The sequence below is a fragment of the Macaca thibetana genome, chromosome 1 (genome assembly GCF_024542745.1).
Source record: "Macaca thibetana thibetana isolate TM-01 chromosome 1, ASM2454274v1, whole genome shotgun sequence".
Taxonomy (NCBI): domain Eukaryota; kingdom Metazoa; phylum Chordata; class Mammalia; order Primates; family Cercopithecidae; genus Macaca; species Macaca thibetana.
In genome coordinates, this window is record NC_065578.1 from 146,410,282 (window position 1) to 146,432,739 (window position 22,458).

Below are 22,458 nucleotides of genomic sequence, written 5' to 3' on the forward strand. Positions count from 1 at the left end.
ATGTGAGGTAAAAGTACTTGAGAATGGCATATAGAATGAATTAGGAAGAAGCAGAAAAACAGAGGTAGGGAGACCAATGAAACCACCAGTGAGGAAATTCAGGCAGTTGGAATTTAACTTTGAGAAGGTAGAGATGATTTAGAGTCAGAACCAATAGGACTTAAAAGCTGACAAGTGTATTCCAAGCACCCATGTACAAAAGTGTGGCATATTTTGACATCAAGAAGGTTGCATGAATTCATCTGTTTCATAAAAGTAAGAGTTCAAAGCTCAGAAAGCAATTGCCCAGCTAGACTTGCATTTATTCACTTATTCATTAAACAGCCTATTCAATAACATCCAGTCTGTCAGGCCCTAAGCTGTGTTCCAAGCATTCTGAGATGAGACAGGGTTACTGCCTTCAAGGAGCTTACAGTTTAATAAGAGAAGTAAAACCACGTACAGGTATGAAAATGCTAAAGGATGGCAGGATAAGAGATGCCTTCAGAGAGGAGGTGATCTTTCTGAGTTTCCATCTGGAAAAGAGGTATGTGTGTGTGTGTGTATGTGTAGGGGGGTATTTTGGGGTATGTGTAGGGGTGGGGTGGAGTGTTAGAAAGGGGTTGTGGGGTTGGTGTTTTAGCCTGAGGGGTCCACACGTTTAGTGACACAGGATTGTGAACAGGTATAAAGAAATAATTATAATATAAATTACCCCGACCCCAAAGAGCTTTCAATTCTCTAGTAATGGTTCTTCTGTTTAGACAATGTTCTGTTTTTATATCCAATGCTATCCCATTATGTTGGACAGTCTTCCCATATGGGGACGGGGGCGTGAAAGAAGAGAGAAGGGGGACTGTGATAACTCAATGCCAGTTATATTTGAGAACCAATTTCATATATGACTTAAAAAAAATTCATCTGAGAATTAACACTTTAAAATCTGCCCAATGAAATAGTTAAATTCAGAAGGTGGAAAATTGAAAGAATGTCTATATATATATATATATATATAATCCCATTTTGACAAATGTGACATAGTAAATTCAAAGCCACTCAAATAAATGTCAAGCTTAATACAGAGGCACCTCTGCCTGCAAATAATCTCTAGGAGTGAAGAAAACACTACAAATAAAAAAATGGAACACTTTAAGTTCTTGATAATTTTTTAGCTCCTCTGTCGGTGATACAGAAAGGTGTGTAGAAAGCATTATTTCTCCACAAGCATCTAAGGCAGGGTTACAATTTCTTTCTTTTTTTCTTTCTTTCTTCTTCTTTTTTTTTTTTTTTTAATGTTAAGCACGTTCCTTTGCAGGGCTTAGAAATCTCTCTCGTCCAAAATTGAACAAAAAAGGCCTCCCCTTGTGCTTTTTTTGTCAGGCTGATGAAGCTGTATAGAAATGTAAATGCAATATAAGAGATGGTAGTGGGAAGCTTGTGTTGTGCTCTTCTCTTCTCTGGGGCTCCCTTGTAAAATTATTCTCTGATTTTGCTGTGTGTGTGCACCTCTTGTGTAAGGGCATTTAATTAGCTACAAGTTACAACAAAGACTTTTGAAAGGAAAATATATCTGTGGTGCAGATGCCTTTATTTTCATTCTGTGAACAGCTAGGTTTTTAACTCCCTTATCAAGAGCTGCATGAACTGCCCAGACTAAATTGGGAACATCTCCACACTGTTTGACAAATAGATTTTTTGTAAACTGATTTAGCCTTTTCATTGTTTGCATTTCATTATATAGCAGACTTCATGTCACAAAATCGGTATTCATTCAAAATAGAGAATTTAGAGATAGGACTGTAGCCAGATAAAAAATATTGCACAGGTCGGAGCTATTAAGCATAGAATAATAGCAAGTCAGTGATCCAAGGGGCTGTTCTTCAGCAGCAAAGAGGCTAACATAGCTGAGGTCAGGAGTCAGACTCAGGGCTGAAGATGTGTCTGTGGCCACATTTACAAGACAATCTGCAGGGAACAGAGTGAGGAATGAAGGAGTCTGGCAGGATAAACTGTAGGAATTGTCCTTTGCATCTCAAACCTCATTCTCTTGAGGGGTCAGACGTGGGAATTTTAACAGTCAAGATGTGTCTTGGTCTGTTTTGAAACATTTGCTCATCAGAGTTTGGGGTTTCATGGCACATATAGGAGAGCCATATTAGCGAAATAGACTTTGAGAAGGAGTTAGCAGTGAGCTGGCTTTTTCATTTCTTCTAAATCTTTTAATTTAGACCAGCGGGTCTCAGACTTGAACATGCATCAGAATCACCTGGAGGACTTGATAAAGCACAGATTGCTGAATCCCATCCCCAGGGTTTCTCTGGGGTGGCAGGGGCAAGAATTTACATTAACAGTTCCTGGATGATACTGATCTTTTCCTTTGAGAACTATTGGTATAAACTCCACATACCAGTCATCAGTGGATCAAAACCCACTGAGCAATGAACATTGGCAGCTCTTCACTGTTAACCTCAAATAGAAAGTCCAGAAGATCACAGAAGATAATTTATGTGTAGGACTTGTCTTTGTTTTGTTTTTATTTTAAAAAATAGCTTATGTAGGGCTATGTTTATATCACATCTTATTCTGCCTGTTTCCCACAGACGGGGAACTTTTTTTTTTTTTTTCACTTTAATGTGAATGTTTGGAGATACCATTTATGCACTTGTCTCTCAGTGTCAGGATTATTTATAAAGATGAACAGGATGCAGTTTTACTCTCAAGAGGCTTACAGTCACGGGAGAATCAGATAAAATATGAAGAAAACATTAATAGCATTTGGTTAGTTGAGATGATAGAGGGATGCTGAGGTCTCTATCCTACTGGGAACCTCCCCTGACCTCCGCTCCAAGGTAAACTAAGTATTAAGGACAAGTAGGGGCTGGTTGCAGTGGGACATATCTGTAATCCCACTGCTCTGAAAGGCTGAAGTGGTAGATCACTTCAAGCCAGAAGTTTGAAGCTGCAGAAAGCTATGATTGCACCACTGCACTCCAGTTTGGGTGACAGGCCTGGGTGACAGAGTGAGACCCTGTCTCAAAAGTAAATAAATAACAAATACAATTTTTTAAAAGGGTAAGTAAGATTTTTCTAGGCAGAGAGGAGTGAAACACTGGTGTGTACTCAGGAATCTTCCAGCACTTTCAGAGTCCTAGAAATTTTTTTTACTTATAAGTGCACGCTGTTTCATCTTTCTCAGCTCTGGCATTTATTTTACTGTCTCTCCATTTCATACTTTTCCCCTACTTAATTTACTTTTTCCACTTACTACATTCTGTTTGACTATTATTTTCTGTTAATAATCTGCATTCATTGTAAAATTATCCAAACAATGCATAAGAATATAAGGAAGAAAATGAAAAGCAACTAAATTTGATTGCCTTATGATACCACAGATTCTGTTTAACCATTTTACATCTGTTTTTACTCTGAAGCATAGTATTTAGAATAGATTTTTACATTATACTCAGCTCTTCATTGATAAGCATTTTATGGTTCACTTTTTTCTTCTTAGATGCTTGGCAGTACAGGACTTATTTTAGTAAAGTTTCATAAACTGACGGATCCCTGGAAATTTGGTTTCTCAGCATTGTGTCACTACAAAAGCTGAAGTCCATAGATGGTTTTCACTTTACCCTAAGCCCCTTCCTCAGCAGTTAACTTCACCTTTTTCCTTCTTTTTAATGTTGGCTGCAGTTTGAATCCCCAGTAGATCTTATCCCAAAAATACCACTGTATGGACCCCACCCTCAGAGATTTTCACTGGGTGAGTTTGGGTGAGACCCAGGCAGCTGTAGTTGTAAAAGGTCTTCAGGTGATTCCAATGTGGAGCCAGATTATCTCATCCTATGATCACAGTTGGGCTTTGGGGTATTAGCATGGCCTCAAAGAAAAAAAAAAAACGATGTCTCATCTGCAAAACTGGTGAAGTTCTGGAAGTCACTTGCATTTAGTGACTTGGCATCTAACACAAGCCACTGATAGTTTTTGTGGGCTTGTATGTAAGGACGAATATTTTCTTATACTTGCCTCAATCACAGTGAGCTTGGATTTATGTTATCTTATTTGTTTTCACAACAATCTTATGGAGTAAGCAGATAAGTTTTTTTTTCTTTTTTATCCCTTCTTGCTAATTGTTGTTCTTAACAGATGATAAAACCAGTAATTCAGGTAAGTAAGGTCCAAGGTCACACAGCCAACAGTCTGTACAGCCAGGATTAAAACGAGGCCATCTGATATCAAAGTTTATGCTTTTACGTACACTTCCTTTATACAGTTCAATAATGGTAAAATAATGATTCCAGGACCTGGGCTAAGTAATTTACCAGTGGGTCTCAGTCTCTACTTTGGCAGTGTATTGAAGTCACCTGGGATGGATGTTTCAAAACTCCTGATGCCAAAGATTTTAAATTAATTGGCTGGGGTGAGGCCTGAGGATTGGAATGTTTCAAAGGTTTAAACCAATGATATGTAGACCATTTCATTTAGTCCCCTTTAGCAACAGTATGAGATTGGAGTCATCACCATGTTTAAAATGAGGAAATTGAGACATACAAGACTTTAACCCATCAGCCCACATGTCTACCAGCTGAAGAATAGCAGAAGCCAGGCTCAAAACAAGGGTGAACCACTGTCTGCAGCTCTTCTGGTCACCATATCTGTCTCTACCGATTTTAAGGCTCTTGCTTCAAACTCTGAAGCAGATGCAGCTGAGTGAACCATGAGACATATACTAACCAGAGAAAGAACTGAATTTAAAGTTTTTAAAAGTTCAAGGACCATATTGCTGTCTGCAGACTGAGCCATAGCAGCCAGCATCACTTTATTGATTGATTTATTTGGTATTTCTTGTTGCAGGATTTGATTTTTGAGACTCAATATGTTGAAACATGAAGTTTAAAAAACTTAGGGGCTGGGGATGAAGAATATATGAATAATAAAGTGAATTCTGAGCCATTTATTTTTAATAAAAGCTCTGTTCCCGATGATGAAACTGTAGACTTTTAGAATGAAACAGGTCTATAGAGATCCTATTCTCACATCTTGGCATGTCCCAGAATGACCTGGAGAGCTTGTTAAAACACAGGCTGCTGGGATCTACCCCCAGAGTTTCTGACCCAGTAGGTTGGGGTGAAGCCTACTCATCTGTGTTTTCAACCAGCTTCTACTTGATGGAGATTCTGCGGGTCTGGAATCCATACTTCGAAAACTACTGCACCGGTTCCCTCTTATTCACTGAAGCCCAGTGAAATAAATGCAGCACCTAGCGCAAGCGTACAGATGACCAAAAACCATTCTTCCTCAACTATTCTTTCTACCACATCTTGCTTCTCTGAGAAAGAGAGGGGAACTTCAGAGATGGTATTTTTACCCTCACCCTAAAATTCAGCGTGACGTCAACTTGAGGGGATAAATATCACAGTTAAAATAGTCCTTAACGGCCAGGCGCCGTGGCTCACGCCTGTAATCCCAGCACTTTGGGAGGCCGAGGCGGGCAGATCACTAGGTCTGGAGATCGAGACCATCCTGACTAACATGGTGAAACCCCATCTCTACTAAAAATACAAAAAATTAGCCCGGCGTGGTGGCTGCAGTCCCAGCTACTCGGGAGGCTGAGGCAGGAGAATGGTGTGAACCCGGGAGGCGGAGCTTGCAGTGAGCTGAGATCGCACCGTTGCACTCCAGCCTGGGCGACACAGAGAGACTCCATCTCAAAAAAAAAAAAAAAAAAAAAAAGTCCTTAACTCCCTAAAAGCACCATATTTTGTATGGATCATAGGGTCTAGAAATGTTACTGGTTAATACCCTAGTAATAGACGCTTGGAAAATTCCCCTCCTGTTCTCATCTTTCTGAAGTGAAGGTGAGTATAGTGACCCCGGAAAGCAAATATATGTAGAATATATTAGCCCCATTAAAATACTGACAAAATTTCTTCAGAGAAACATTGAAACTCATTTTAAAAAAAATCAAGTTGTATGAGTGCGTTAGTCTGTTGCTGCATTGCTATAAAGAAAAGACCTGAGACTGGTAATTTATAAAGAAGCGGTTTATTTTGGCTCACGGTTCTACAGACTGTACAAGAAGGGTAAGTGCTGACACCTGCTTCTGGTGAAGCTCCAGGAAGCTTACAATCATGGCGGAAGGTGAAGGGGCAGCGGCCTATCACATGGTGGGAGAGGGAGCAAGAGAGAGGGGAGAGGTGCCACACACTTTAAAATTTTAAACACCCAGCTTTCTAGTGAACTACCAGAGTGAGAACTCACTCATCACTGGGAGGACAGCACCAAGCCATTCCTTACAGATCTGCCCTCATGACCCAAACACCTCCCACTAGGCCCACCTCCAACACTGGAGGTCATATTTCGAGATGAGATTTGGAGGACACAAAATAGCCAAACCATATCAATGTGTGAACATTTTTGCCAAAATCAGAAATTTATTTGGCAGATATTTGTTGAGAGTCTAAAATGTCTAGATTTCAGTGCTAGGCACAGGGCAGAGGATTAAAGGCCATCAAGAAGTTTACTCAGTGGAAGGCAGAGACACATAAGGACAATCTACCTTGACACAAACCACTTAGACCAGTGAGTGCAAAGCATGATAGGACACAGAGGAGAAGGCCATTGATTCCGCCTGGTGCCCTTTCAGGAAGGCTTCCTAAAGGGAACACTTGAGACTGGGTGTTTTTTTGTTTTTTTGTTTGTTTTTGTTTTTTGTTTTTGACAGAGTCTTGCTGTGTTGCTCTGTTGCCCAGGCTGGAGTGCAGTGGCGCGATCTCCGCCAACCTCTGCCTCCCTGGTTCAGGCGATTCTCTTGCCTCAATCTCCCGAGTAGCTGGGATTTCAGGCACCCATCACCACACCTGGCTAATTTTGTATTTTTAGTGGAGACAGGGTTTCACTATGTTTGTCAAGCTGGTCACGAACTCCTGACTTCAGATGATTCGCCCCCCTTGGGCTCCCAAAGTGCTGGGATTACAGGCATGAGCCACTGCGCCAGGCCTGAGAGTGTTTTATCTACCCTGCGGATTGTGTTGCTAAATATTGTAGCTGACTAAATGAGAGCCAGAATTACAAGAAAAGGACCCCCCGCCTTTGTTTTGCAATGGTTTATTTATAAATATGTAACTTTCTCCTCCAGTAAGAGCACATGAATCAAGTATGGTAAAAATAAACAAAATATTTACATTTACTTTCTTTACATCTCAAAATATTGATTAGGATTGAATAATTGAATAGGTTTAACTGTTCAATGATGGCAATGAAGTCAATGTTGGGGGAGAACATGGGCAGTACTAGAAAGCTCTCACCACAAAAAGAGTCCATTATAGCTAATATTGTCTTATTTAATCATCTTTGGTAATATGGAAAGAAAATGTGGCCATGTTTTCTCCCCAGATCTTCTCAGCAGTAGTAACATGCCCAGGCCCCAAAGCACCTGGTAGTATGACAAAAAAAAAAAAAAAAAAAAAAAAAAAAAGAAAGGCCCTTATACTGCAGGCTAGAAAGATTATACAGATGAATCAGAATAATTCTGAAGAAAACACGAATGTTTGAAAGCTGTTATGTTGTATGGGTTGATCATAGTTCTATTTTATTAACAAGGGTATCTTTGAAAAACTCTAAGCAAATATGGTAGTTTTAAAGTTGAGTTATATTTTTTGGATTGTTGTTGCTTCTGTCTTAATGAGGAATGATTTTGCTCCTCTTTAAGTCTCTTGGTTCCTTAGCTCAGATATCCTCGAATTTTACTGTGGTTGTATGGCTGGGAAACTTCAGAAAGGGAAAGCAGTCAATTTGGAGCTGTACCTAACCAGAGTAAAATTCTTGCTAGAGAAGGGAAATTATTGAGACCACAGGATTCTCCCCTCCCCCACCCTTTTTTAAATTTTAGAGGTGGGGTTCCACTATGTTTGCAGGCTGGAGTTCAGTGGCTATTCATAGACAGGTGTGACCATTGATCATTGATCACTGATGCCTTGAACTGTTGGACTCCAGCAATCCGCCTCCCTCAGCCTCTGGAGTAGCTGGGACTACATGTGCACACCACCAAGCCCAGTGGTTTTCTTTTTGTATTGTACATTTTCACTAGTAGGGCAGATCACCTGAGGTCAGGTATTTGAGACCAGCCTGGCCAACATGGTGAAATTCCGTCTCTACTATAAATACAAAAGTTAGCTGGGTGGGGTGGTGGGCGCCTGTAGTCCCAGCTACTTGGGAGGCTGAGGCAGGAGAATCACTTGAACCTGGGAGGCGGAATTTGCAGGGAGCTGAGATCACACCACTGCACTCCAGCCTGGGTGACAGAGTAAATCTCCGTCTCAAAAAAAAAAAAAAAAAAAAAAAAAAAATCAATAAATCTAGATGTTAACTTTGAAGCATGAAAACTGAGTGCTGTTGGACAATCAACAAACCCTTTAAATCTCAGTGTCATCTGTAAAATGGGATGATAATATAATAATAATAAAGTTTCTACCTGCTACAGCGAGTTGTCATGAGGAACAAAAGGAGCACGTGTGAAATTTCTTTGTTAATGTTAAATTATAGCAAAAATATTGGATATTCCACTTCTTAATTAGAATTTTTAAATGTTCTAAACAGCTAACTTTTCTGTCTATATTTTAAAAATATAAAAATTTTAAAAATCTTTCTCTGTTAAATTTCACTTCTTCGTTTAACGTTCTAATTTATCGAAGGATGAATTAATCCATGTCTGTTCTCACTAACGAAAATGGTCTTTGATTTATTTAGTTTCCTAATTCAACTGGTAACTGAACTCTTGCTTTTCGGTGACACAGTTTGATTGGATAAACCTTCGTGATCCAAATATCTGTGCACTTAGTTACAAACTGTAGGTGAGATAAGAACCCCAGGACTTCAGTGTCCTGAGTACAGTCCTCATGCCCCTCCCCCGCCACCATTCCTGTAATTTAATCTACCACAGAAATGGAAAAGGAATTCTTTGTCTTACTCTCTCTTTTTAAAATTGCTATGTAAGAGTTGTACATATTTTGGGGGTACATATTGCATTTAGATACATGCATATGTATGTGTAATAATTGAACCAGGGAATCTCACTCTTTTTTGCATCCAAAATGTGGTTTTCTAGAAATAACGGTTGGCTCTCTAGAATGTGATATGTTCTCATCAGGGTCTTGCTCTTTCAATGAAATCATCAAGCAAAACGTACAGGTCTTGTTTAAAAACTGCAGGGAGTAAAGAGAGGTAAAGAGCGGCCTAAAGGTAAGACCTTTGCCTTATTCTGCTGATTAATTCCCTTCCTCCTCCCCCCATAAGAGGAAAAATCCACCTTCCCACTGAAAGTATTCAGTGTTCACTCTGCTCCAGTCAAACATCTTATAGAAACAGGAACTCCATGACCATTCTTCATGGGATCCTTGTCAACATTTAACCAAAGAAATCTTTAGATAATGAAAAGTACTTAGAATCCTTAATATAGAAATTTTTATGTAACATACAAGAATCATTTTTGAACACTTGAAAAATTTTAGTTTCAGGACATGGGATCACGATTTTTAAAAGCATTTGCTGTCAGATTAAATGAGAAAATGTTTCCATGTTACCCTGGGAAGGGTCACAGTTTTAGGTACTGATAAGGCAGCTTTGTTTGTTTGCTTTTGTTTTAATAATAATTGTTTTCATTATCCAATAGTCAGTATGAATATTTACAAAACATGGAAAATTAGAAAGTAGAGGAAGACAGCAATCATTCTACATTGCTCCTTCTTAGCTATCAGAAGAATAAATGATGATGAAGTGCTGGTGCGCCTTAGTATAGCATGGCGCAGGCCTTGCCCTCAATTCTTTTTTCCTCTTTTTATGTTTTTCTACCAACTTTCTGCTTCACCATTTGCCTATTTTTTTTCAATCATGTTATGTCTTAAATTTTTCCTGTATTACTCTAGTTACCTGGCTTAAATTATCTCATTAAATTTGGCAGCCTCTCTTAAATTTAATAATTAACTGAGTAATAGCCTTGGTCATTAGTTCATTCATTCATTCACTTATCCAAGACGTATTCATTGTGTTCCTATAACATTGACAGGAATATTTCTTGAGTTCCATTACTGGCCCTGGGGACACTGTCAGACCCAGCCCAGCTCACAGATTACAGTCAGATAGAGTTCAGAGTAAGGAAAGGTGTGGCTGTTTAACAAAACTGAACCCTTGAAAGAAACAATAGCTAAAATATGCTTCTAACAGGACAATAATTAGCTGAAGAGAAGACAGAATTTATTTCTACTAATACATTCCCATTTCTTTTTAAATATGTAACTTTTTTTTTTTTAACCTTTCTAAACTTTTGGAGAAAGTAGAGGACCATTTGGTTTACACTTGGATATTTATCTCTTGGGTTCAGATGTCCCTTGGCTTTTACTGGACCTTTGTCCTCAGACGGGTCAAATCTCCGTCAGAAGTCTATGCGCTAGTATATTGTGAACAATTGTGACATTAACATTGGTAGCTTGTTGCTAACGAAGTACTGGAAAGGGGAGAAATGTAATCTTTTCTAATAGGAGCTTTCCTACTACCTAGGTATGTAACCTGGGTTAAGGCTCTTAACCATCCTGAGCCTCATTTTCTTTACTTGTAAAGTAACCAAGCTGGACTCATAATCCCTATGGCCTTTCCCAGCCTGTAATTCCCCGTTGCCCAGACTTTATGTGCTGCCATAGATTAGTGGCCATTCAATGTAACAAGAGCAAAGCCTTGTGAAGAAATTGAGTTCTTGGGATATCTGATCAAAAGAGCTCCTAGGTGAATGAGTTTGTACTTGGGATAGTAATAAAATCAACAGCATTATTGACTGAACTGCTAGAGTAGAGGGATGTGTAAGAAGTGTCTTAAAGGAAGAGAAATGGACTGTGAGCAATTTCTCCCCTTCTTTCTGGTAAACAATGTACAATTGAATTCTCTGGAGAGTCAGCAGAATCAGTTAACTTTCCCAAGTCTGTCTTCCTCATCCCCATGCAGAGAACATCATGGTAACTTTAAGGGGACATCTTTTAGTTTTCCCTTTTGTTACATGCAGCCAATGTATATGTGCCAGTATGGCAAGCAATTCATAATGTAACGAACTTGCACTTCACTTTCTTTTCTGTATCCAGTATCTTCCACTCCTAGTCAGAGATGGAGGCCAAATGAATTACAATGCCTTTCTCTTGCATCTCTCTGTTCAGTTTTAAAAGTTTGTAAAATAATTTTTAAAGATTTAAAAATAATATAACTAATATTTATGGAAGGCTCACTAAATGTAGGATGACAATAAAATGCATTCTCCAAATGGGGACACTATGGAGGGTGTAAGAAGGTGCTACTGCAAATTGTTACGTTAGGACAACTGGTACAAGCCAAAACTTCCTCAGCCCACTGGATCATATGGTCCCCAATCTGGGGCCAGATATTGTGCTAAATTGGTTTAACCTGCTTAATCCCCATAATAATTCTACAAGATTGTTATTGTTATTCCCATTTAGTAGCTGAGGAAACTGAGACTAAGATGGGTGAAGCTGACTCCAGTCCAAAGCCTCACCCCTCATAATTGGAATCCGAACCCAAGGCATGTTCCAGAAGGACCTGTAATCCCTTACTCTAAAACCTTCTTCCAGGTATGACAAACACACACCTCTAATTAATTTGCCTTGATTGGGGGAAGGAGACTGTTACCAAACATAGTCATCTATAAAAAGTAATCTTAGAAGTGTGTCAGAGAGTTCAAACATCAAAAAAAAAAAAAAAAAAAAAAAAAAGTATAACTCTTTAAACCTGTTTATATGGATACCAGATGTTAATATCTTATTTTTTTTTTTCACTAGTCCTTTGAAAATTCGGACAAAAGGATTAACACAAGCCACAGGAAAAGCGAGTTTTTAAACTTGTATTGAATATCCATATATGTCAGGAAAAAAATACATTGTGCTTTTTTTGATGTTTTATGATATATATATTTTAGACTCAAATATATTATGTGTTGAATGGGGTGGTTAGGATGGGTAATTTGATCATTTTACTGGTATCAAAGCATGGATTGCTTATTCTGGAATCTGTCATGTGTGTTCCACTTCCCCCTCCTTCTCTACTACTACCTCCACCTTCCTCTCAGAGTTAAGCTACCCTTTATTTTGGACAACACTATCACACACATGATTGAGTCAACAATTTATGGCTTTTAAAAATAGGGATTTTGTCCTCTCTTAGGTTTATTGTTTATCATAATCATCTTTCAAGTGAAAAGGCTAATTTACTCTTTCTATAGGAATATTTTAAGCTTGATTATCATAATATTACAGCTGCCTGAAAAGGTCTAAAACGGGACATTGACCTTGAATGTTTTCTGCATTTAGCTCATGGTGCTTAACATTCAGGAAGGAATATAACTGCAACTCGTTTATTAATGTATAATCTCAAAACGTTAACTATTGCTCTGTAAATACATGCTATGCAGATTATAGAAAGCTTGTAGGATACTATGAAATGCATTTGGTATCTTACCAGGGCAAGTATAATGGAAATACAACCTAACTAAAGTCAGTTTTCCCATTGGAGCTACTGTAGTTTATAATTTAATTTTTACTGACATTTCACCATGTGTATTATTAGTTTGACAAAATGAAAATGAAATAATCCTGAATTAATTAAACAGAAACTGAATTGCCTCTATTAGTTTTTCTGTCTTTCTCTGATTCTTTTTCCCCCCCTCTTCAGCTTTCAGAAACACAGTGGGAAAGAGTTTAGTGTGTTATGGAGGTGAGATAGTTGCTCCCCAGAGAAGGGGCTTTTTTTATATATAGACTCCATAATTTGGGAATGGGATGGATTTATTGGACAAGAGGTTTGTCAAAAGGAAAGGTTTTTATTAGTGCTTCTGTGGAAGCGATCACTTTCAGTAGAAATGATTGCTTCTTGCCAATCGAGACAATAATTTAAATATCAAAGCCTGTGCCCTAGAAATGAAAGGCAACAGGAAATGAGGAATGATGAATTGATAGAGGGCTGGTGGTAATATAGTGTAAAGTAGTCATCCTGACTTCGAAAGAAGTCTGCATGTTCTCAATGGGAAAGGTGTGTTCTTAAGCAGGTTTATAGCACAAAGGAAATCCCAATTCTCAGATGAGGAAATGAGGGACAGATAAGTGAGGTGACCTGCCCATAGCCACACAGCTCATGAGGAGTACAAGGGAGCCTGGTGCTTTGCTTGTCATTTTAGGTTCTTTTCCCAAGGTTTTCTTTTGGAGTTAAAGATAGTAGTTAGTAATTGTCTTGGTTTGCTTTTTGTAGGATGGTATATTATACTATATATGATACATTTAAAACAGCAGGGAAAATAGTTCAAAAAGTTAAACAGCTTTTCAAAGATTTTATACTCCTGAGGAAAGATTACAAGGCAATTTGAAAATCTAAATTTGTTATGCCTTGTTTAGTTTTACATATTTAACAAATGATGAATGCGTAATATAAAAAAAAACTTGCTTCAAAAATGACAGTGATAAACTTGAACATTTTAAAGCAGGTTAGTCCTGTTAATTTTCAGAAAAGAAAGGTAGGAGCTAAATATAGCTGTTAATATGCAATAACAGCAAGCATTTCTCATCACCTTCTAGCAACATAAGAATTCCTAGTTAGAATGTTGCAGGAAATGATTCTGACTTAAATGTAGTAAAATGTCTGGTGCATACGACTATAGGAATCTTCCTGTTGTTTCCACTTGAGTTTTGCTTGTTTTCATTCTGTGCTTTGAAATAGAAATGAAGTATATTCTCTGCTTGGTGACTACATTGGTTGGGACTGAAAATGAATTTATTTGGATATTTATGACTGCATTATTTCAGGAAGAAGAGATTGAAACTATGTATACACTAAGAGTCTGATGCATAATAGACTGATATTAACTAATTTATTAATATTCTTTGTAGAACAATCGTGAGAGATCCTTTTGTTTGGTTCAGTTTTTCTTGATTTGGGTAGACTCCTTGTGGTAAGATTGTGAAGTGTATAGACTGGAAATATATGTGTATCCTAGGCTGTTTATCTGTTTGTTTTTTTTCCAGATTTTTTGTAATTGAGATTCTTGAAGGTTTAAGTTCAGTATTACTCATGGTGCATTTATTTCCCATGATTATCCATTGTTTTCTCCTTCAAGGTGAGAAAAATCTGGGACCAGGGAAGTTTCTTGAGATGACTGAGCTGTGTATTTGTAAAAGGTTCTGGAAGCTGTCTCACAAGTTTAGTGAAGAGGATTTTTTTTTAAAAAATTTAAATTGGTTAAATTGGATTCAAGACAGTAAGTATAGTCTTTAGGTCCTTGAATTGTACAGGTGATACTTTGATCCCAAGGGGAAAACATCCAACTCTACAAACCTGGTACATGTCTGATCACTCAGAAAGCAGTGAGCTCAGTGAACACTGCACCTTGCGTAGATGAAATATGGTTAGTGAAAAATCAGTGGGGATGATACTGTGTATGTTTGTACATGTATCTCTGTGAGCACAGCAAAAAGACTTACACATAAGTATGAGTCTAAATATCTTTAAAAATATACACCAGTGAAGTCAAATGGATCATAATGAGGGCAAATAAGTACCCAAAGGGAAATAAGAAAATTATGGGAAATCAAAGATCACTTGTACGAAATTTGGTGACTTGAGGTCCACTGGTAAATACACTACAAATCTTGTCTTTAAAAAGCCATTTCAAAGGAGTAATAAACAGGTTCTGTCACAGCATGATAATGCAAAGAAACTGAACACAGTACAGGATTCTGCACAGGTGCAAAATCGGAGTGCGTTCTTTGAGTACATTCAGATGCATTGAGTACATTAAATAATTTATATTTTTTACAGAAATATCCATAGTCAAACCAGGAAGGAAAGTTTCTGGTTTTTTTTTTTTTGGTATATCTTTTTTAAAGTATGTACAATTGAATCTATTAATTACCCTGAGAATTTTAGTTTATTCAGAAATCAAGATAGTAACCATATGAATCAAAGGATGTTTTTCTGTCTTTGTAATGCAGTATTAGCTTCCATATTTCTTTGAGTGTAGTTTAGAAAAATCTTCTTTCTTTTGCAAAATGCCTGTTTTATTTATTTTTTTAATTGTAAAATGATTACATGTCTTATTTGAGATTGAATAGACAATTTTTTTCTCTCTCAGTGTCTGCAGAATGCTTGGATTTTCTTCTACATCTCAAAGCTCTTTTAATTCACTGCTCACAACCAAATTTACATCTTAATTGCAGAGTTCACATTTAACAATATAGACAGCATAATGCTACTGGTAATTAAGCTTTTACTACCTGCTTTTATACAGTATTCTGAGGCACCGTTTTTGCTATGTGAGTTCTGATCTAGAAACTTTGTATGCATTTAGAACACAAATAAAAGTAATCAGGCCTATATCTTAGATATAGCTAAATACAAGGCAGTGAAATTGCTTTCTTCTGTGGGGGGACCAAATCATGTCTGTCATTTTTATATTCTGAATTTTAATGTGGCTGCTCTATTTTAGTGTTTTGTTTTTTTTAAGACCTAGAAAATTTGAGAGGGTTGAAGGAGTTGAGTCCTAATTTAGTGAATTTAACACACGATGAATATCTGAACTAATTTATTTTGATCTCAAAGATTATCCTATTTCTATCATGTAGGACTTAAGACATAAAAGGTTGATAAGCAGTAGAGCTGAATTATATCAAAATTGTGGGTTTTTCACTCTCCATAAGGTAGCAGTTATCTCTTCGCCATAAATAGCTGGTATCTATTCCAATGTACATTTGCTAGTATAAAAAAATCCTGTAGATTAAAATAGGACCTAAGCAAACTCTTTGTTATATGGAAATTAAAGACACGGTATACACAATTAAAGGAGGAAAAAACACACTTGTCCTCTTATATCCTCCTTTTATTTATTTATTTTTTGAACACTTTTGATTGAGAATTCTTAGTTTTGTAAATTATTATCTGTTTGAAACTAGTTCTTATAGTGACCAGACTGTGTGATGGTTTATAAAATGTTTCTGGGTTTATTTTTTTAAAGCATATAGGGTGCCTTATGTATAGAAACAAATATGTACACGGTGTTTTATTTGAAAGCAGGATGTTTTGGGTAAAATCATATATATAATTATATGCCTCCTAGTTTGGAAGCTTGTACTGAAATATATACCAATAATTAAGAATACTTTTAGTGCACTGTTTAGTAATGCTCTCCCTACAAAAAAAAAAAAATGCTCTCTTTATTTTGTCAAAATGCATTGAGAGAGATTTAATTCGCTATTTACCCCCACAACCCTCAGTCTCCCCACCCCTAAAACTGAAGAAGCCAATTTGTCCTGCGGTTGTTTACCTTTGTTTTGAAAAGCTATGCGTTGTGTCTACACGTAAAGAGACAGTCGCAGGTATAGAAAGGTTTACACATATAATTTACTTAGGCATTCTCTCAAATTGTATTGTCACTGTTTCCTCTTCTGTAGTTGTGTAAAACTGCATTCCACTTCAGAGATGACGATCCCAGTTCACATGCTCAAACAATTTAGAAGAATGTCCTTATTATTATTATTTTTAATGCCCAGCATACATCAGGAAAACAGGAAAAGACATGATTAGGAATACATGAGAAAGTACAGCACCAAATAAACAGCAGCCCCCGGTGTAATCAAAACACAGACAACGGCAGGACAAACTTAATTCTCTACCTTCCGCAGAATCCTTTCCCAAATTAACTGAGAGTCTGCGTGAGTTCTCCTTTTCAAGGCAAAAGAGATCTTAGGTTAGAAATCAAAGGCAAATCCCTCCAGTGCTTAGAGAGTTAAGTTAGTTATGTTTCTTTTGTAGCTTCCCAGAAGAAAAAAAAAAAAGAGAGAGAGAGAAGGGAGGAAAAAAAAAAAAAATCAAACCCGAGAGTGTGTATTGGGAGCGTTTCAACCGCTCCCTTCTCCGCTCCCTTTTTCTCTGCCCACTCTCAGTTTCCAGCCCCCTTCGGCTCTCTGCACCCTGCCTACCTGCCTGGCTCCTCTCGCTCCGTGCAGCCTCCCGTCGCCTCCCTCCTGATTGGGCAGAGGCCCCCCAATCGGCTGCGCGGCTGGGCCGGTGGGACTGCATATGTAAAGCCCTACTTCATATTAATAAGCTCCAATCGGGGCTTTAAGTCCTTGATTAGGAGAGTGTGAGAGCTTTGGTCCCAACTGGCTGTGCCTATAGGCTTGTCACTAGGAGAACATTTGTGTTAATTGCACTGTGCTCTGTCAAGGAAACTTTGATTTATAGCTGGGGTGCACAAATAATGGTTGCCGGTCGCACATGGATTCGGTAGAACTTTGCCTTCCTGAATCTTTTCCCCTGCACTACGAGGAAGAGTAGGTACCTTTTTTCTTTCCTTTTTAAACTCGTCGTGGGGGTGCGGGGGTGGGGGCGGACAGACTGTATCTTTACACACTGATTCAGGTAATGCCCTGGGTATTTTGTGTGCACGAGTGCTTGTTTGTGTCTGTCTGTGTCTTTTGTGTTGAGGGTGATCTCCTAATTCAGTAAGTCGAGAATTGTTCTCTGACTACAATGTTACCTTTGAGGCAAAGCTCAGTGACTGTCAGTAAAACAGCTGTGTGACAGTCACTTCTTATTCAGGTGCTAAGTATAGGCACTTGGCACAAATGCTTAGTGAACTGTTAAAATGCATCTTTTACTAGGACCCATTTTCCCAAGGAAAGATGTTTTAAAATACAATATTCAAAATGATTTGTACTATTGAGTGCCTCTTATGTATCTGCAGTTTGACTGATATTTTCAGCTCCTTGTCATTTCTTACCGCGCAGAGTTAGAGGCAAAATTGCACATTTACTAATTCTCCTTCAGAGAACAATTTAAAAACTAGCCCTATGCAATTCTGAGCTAGAATAATGTTATTTGCATGGTTAGCGTTAAGTCAGCACTTAACTGACAAATCAGTCCATTAGGTAACATGAGATTTTCACACATTATAAATATTTAAGGGGGGGGGGGGAAACTAAAGAAGAAACAGTAGTGACTTAAAAATTTTCCTCTTAAATAAACTCTGTTCAGAGTGTGGATTTGTCTCATTTATTGTGTCCAGAAAATATAGAAAAGTACTTTCGTTCTTACATGCAGTTTAATTAGTATTTATGAATATCTTTATGCACATGGAAATATATATTTAGATTACTAAAGGGGGGGAGTGCGTAGGGGGTACGAGAAGTAAATTAGGCATTTTTGTGTAAATGAGTAGGTCATAAACTTAATTTCAACCTACTGTTAAGATAAAATATTAGTATATCACCAGAGCTGTCACTGGTTTATCTCCCTTTCTGTTGAGTCAGTTATATTGCTTTGCTTTCACATTACAGTAATACCAACTGTTATAATTCTGAAAAGAGTGCCCTTGGCAAACATTTTTCTCTATAGATTGTGAAGAAAATATCAAACTCTAGAAGATGAGGTAGTGCATTATAGGTAGATGTCCACTAGCTGTCCTTAGTGACTGCATATTGCATTGCTTTGTAATTAAGAGATGAAAAGTGACTTGCAGTCTCAGTGGCTGCTCCTGTATGTTTGAGCGTGAGTGTGAGTGTGTGTGTATATGCACGCTCACACATGCACATCCACCCACGTCCACGCTCACACAGGGAATATTAGCCAAGAGATGGATTTAGGAGGAACTGAAAGATTATAAGGCTGTGCTTGCATCAGTTTGAAACACTCAAGGGAAGAAACAACTTTAAGATGTGTAAAAATAAAAATGAAAAATAAACAAAGGTAGGACTGCCCACTCAAGTGTAGTTTGAAGGTTAGTGTACTTCGGGCTGTAGAATTGGAGAGTTTAAGATGTCCTCGTGTCAGGAAGAATGTCTTATCCAAGCACGCCCAGATTCTGAACTTCGTCTTGTAAATAAATAAAGAAAACAAACTTTTAAAATCCCCCAGAGCCTTCTTTTTGAAGTAGTTTCCTTGAATTTAACTTCTTATAGCTAATTTGAATAATTCGTTTAGATAAGCCTCTTAAAGCAGATGCATTTAAATGAAATCAAGGCACATGTCCTTTTGGCTTTGGCGCAAGATTCAAACTAGCTTTCTTTTGGGCTCAATTAAAAGTCATCTTTAAAAAATACAGATTTATTGTCTGCCTGCAGTTCTGATGGTTACGTGGTTCACTGGACAGACAGAAAGATCTAACGCTAAGCAACGCATCTGCCTCTCTGTCTCAATTAATAAACCACAGAATTTATACATGCTATTAATATTCATAGTAATTGTACTGGGTTAAACCCCATCACGTGTGTGTATACACAGAAATGAAACCAGAGTTACACAGTTTTAGAGGAAAATATTGGACAGTTTCTGCTTTGGAGGTTGTTAAAAAGATTCATACAATTTATTGACCACCATTAAGAGAGCTTAAAATGTTAACCTCTAACTATGTATTTTTTTATTTTAGGAAATGTGCCAGCACATTAAAGAACATAATACTTGAAAGCTTGTTTCACATTTAATAGCAGTAATAGCTGATAGCATAAATAGATGAAAATAATATATCTGCTCATTTTGACATATGTGTCAGTCTAATCATTCTAAATGAGTGTGCTCATCACATGAATCCCTTTCAACCTCTGATTAAAATGTAACATTGACTACAGGATTATAGAGCGGACTTAATTTTACTGACTGTTTTAACAGTTGTCACAGCTGTTGGAAGAAGGAAAGGCAACTGAAACACTCCAAAACAGACAAGGCGAGGAGGGAACAGTTTAGTAAATTTCAGCCTGATCACTGAAGTCCAGACATTGAAAATTTGAGTTTTGTGTTTTAAGATTCGTGTTTGGAGCTACACAAGTTTTATTTTGCATGCTTCACTCTCTGTTTCAGGGTTTTCATGTTTTTTCTTTTTCTCATCTCTCCTTTTTTAAATCTATACTAATTTAAAAAAATACAACAATCCCAAAGTAATTCCATAATGTCAAATTATAAGTGATAAAACAGGCAGAAAGGAAAAATATATGCAGTAACAGTAACAACAACAACAAAAAGCCAAAATCAGAGGGGATGCCTCTTTTTTTTTAGGGAATGATAAGAGCTTGGCCAAGTCCCTTTAGATGTGATGTTATTTGAGAACTCTGAACAGACACTTTGTTTTTTCGAGTAAGAATACTTAAACTCTAGACTTGGAGCCCACATGACTTTTCTTCATGGTTTGTTTTTTATTTTTTCCCTGCAAATCTTGAAAACACCTGCAGCCTTAAAGGTATGTGGTGTTGGTGGGGTTTTCAGATGATTTCTCTCTAAATTGCTTGAAGTGACAACCAGCTGCAATTAGTTGTGAGCATTCTTGAGCTGTAGTCTTGTAACCTTGCCCATTACATTACTAAAGTGAGCAGATTAATTCTATTTTCCTAAAAATTAAATAATCATTGTACATATTCCAAACTACATATAGTTGAAGTGGCCAGATGACGAGTATTATATAACATACGATTTTTCTTCTTGAAGTAAACAACAAAAAAACAAGTGTTCCTGAGTTAATGAAATATATGTTGAATAGGAGTGGTGGATAAATGATGGGTACCCCATCTTCCACTAGCCCTTTGTGTCAGGGTATTTATGTATTACCCTATACACATTTGGTGGTAAGTTTAAAAATCCTTTTTTATAGAAAGGACTAAAAAACAGCTTTCCATTTCCTGGGCAGAGCTAAGGGTGATGGTGTTGGCTATTTCTTCTTATAGTGATGGTTTCTCATCTTAATGTGTTTATGGCACTGCTGCTTTATTTACTGAGCCTAGTGTGTTGCAGCGGTAATTAACCCATGTTATTAGCAAAGCCCTTGTGGATATCCATTAATTCTCTTGCATAGATGATCATTTTTCTAGTGTTTTCCCCAAATAAGGTATCATTGTTCTGTTTTTTTTTTTCCTAAATTGACGGCCTTTGATATATTTCTTTGATTTAATCTGACCTATAATATATATTGGCCATTTTATAAAGAATAGTAATTAATTCAGCTTTTAAAAATGCTAATAGAAGCAGGAGGAAAGATTTTTTTGTTGTTGTTCTTTTTAAAGTGAAAAAAGAAAAGAAAAGAAGGTTTAAAAATAATGCAGGAAATCAGTTTTAACTCTAAATTTTTCAGATTTTACAATTTATAATAATTTATTTCTTTGGGGTATTTTAATCAGTTTTTTTCTTACTTAGTTAATAACACGTTAGGCATTTTCCTAAAATATTGAGCCAGCAGAAAAATACTTGTGCTTCCTGTGCTGAGAAAAGATAAGGACCATCTCATTAGCCGGGCCATACTTTTGCAATTAATTTTAGATACCTGGTGCTATTCATCAAAGAGGGCAGCTAACTTCTCTATGATTCTATTTAACAATACTTTCACAATACCTCACTCCTGTAAGAATTACAGACAAAGAAGAAACCGTTCTTTTGGAAGGTAGGCATAATGCCCAATCTCAAGTGCGTTATCACTTACGAAAAATTCCTCAACATTTGTTTTAGCCCAATGACTAAACAAAATATTTCTTTGTCTTACTTGTAAAGTGATGTTAAGCACTGAAGGTTTTGCTTTATATTATTTTATAAAATAAATTATATGCTGATGAGAGATACTTTTTCATACAAATGACAATTAATAGCAATGATTTCTATTAAACCAATTAATATCAAATAAACTTTTTAGCATCACCTATCCAGCTTTTAGAAATAAGAGGAGAGGGTCTGAGAGATCTCAACAGAACTTTAGAATCATTGCAGCACTTAAGCTTTGCTCTGAATTTTGCTTCACAGCAAATTCATGGAAGAGAGAAACAATACAATGTTGATCTGTTGTAAGTGCATATGAGCTCCGGCCCTAGCCAGCTCTCTGGAGAAAAATCTTTGATTATACTGGCCCAGTTTGTTCAGTTTTTATCTCTTTTACATCCACTGGCATTGTATTAAATTGTCATTGTCCTAAAGCACAAGAGATAGAAATGAATTGCAGTTCTCTACATTCTCTGACAGTGAAATATTTAGCCTCTCTTTCTCCAATCATACTTATGTGTATATTTGATAGTGCAAGGATGACACCAAGCATCTCTGCCGCTTGACAGTCTTTCCATTGCATTTTGTATGTTTTGTCATTGATTTTTTTGATAGCCATGTATATGTGGATATACATGATCTATAATATTATTAATAAATAAATACACACATGGTCCTTTAAACTCAAAGCAGTCAATAGGATACACAGGAGTATCTTTGTGTGCATGTATAGTATGCATGTGAAATATGCATGTATATGGGAAGAGGTAATCTGTGTAGATTATACATATGCTGCTAAAAGTATTCATGTGCATTTATATAATAAAATAGATCTCAAGCATTATTCTAATCAGTTAGTTGCCAGTTAAATTTGTCAGGCATGATTTTAACCTGGAATCGGTATTTCAGTTATTTACAGATCTGATTTTAAAC

General features: G+C 37.1%; 1 protein-coding gene across 11 annotated transcripts in view; it reads left to right on the forward strand.

Moving 5' to 3' along the window:
• ESRRG (estrogen related receptor gamma) overlaps positions 1 to 22,458 on the forward strand; it is a 643,046-nt gene that overhangs the window by 400,987 nt on the left and 219,601 nt on the right. The window contains exon 1 of one of the 11 annotated variants that reach the window (XM_050780400.1): positions 8,622 to 17,348. The exons of 8 other annotated variants lie outside the window; for them this stretch is intronic. In XM_050780400.1, coding sequence (XP_050636357.1) covers positions 17,293 to 17,348 — 56 coding nt within the window. In that variant the 5' untranslated portion in view covers positions 8,622 to 17,292. Of the gene's footprint in view, positions 1 to 8,621; positions 17,349 to 22,458 lie in introns of those variants that run through there. 2 more of the 11 variants (XM_050780487.1, XM_050780410.1) reach the window with 2 other exon arrangements.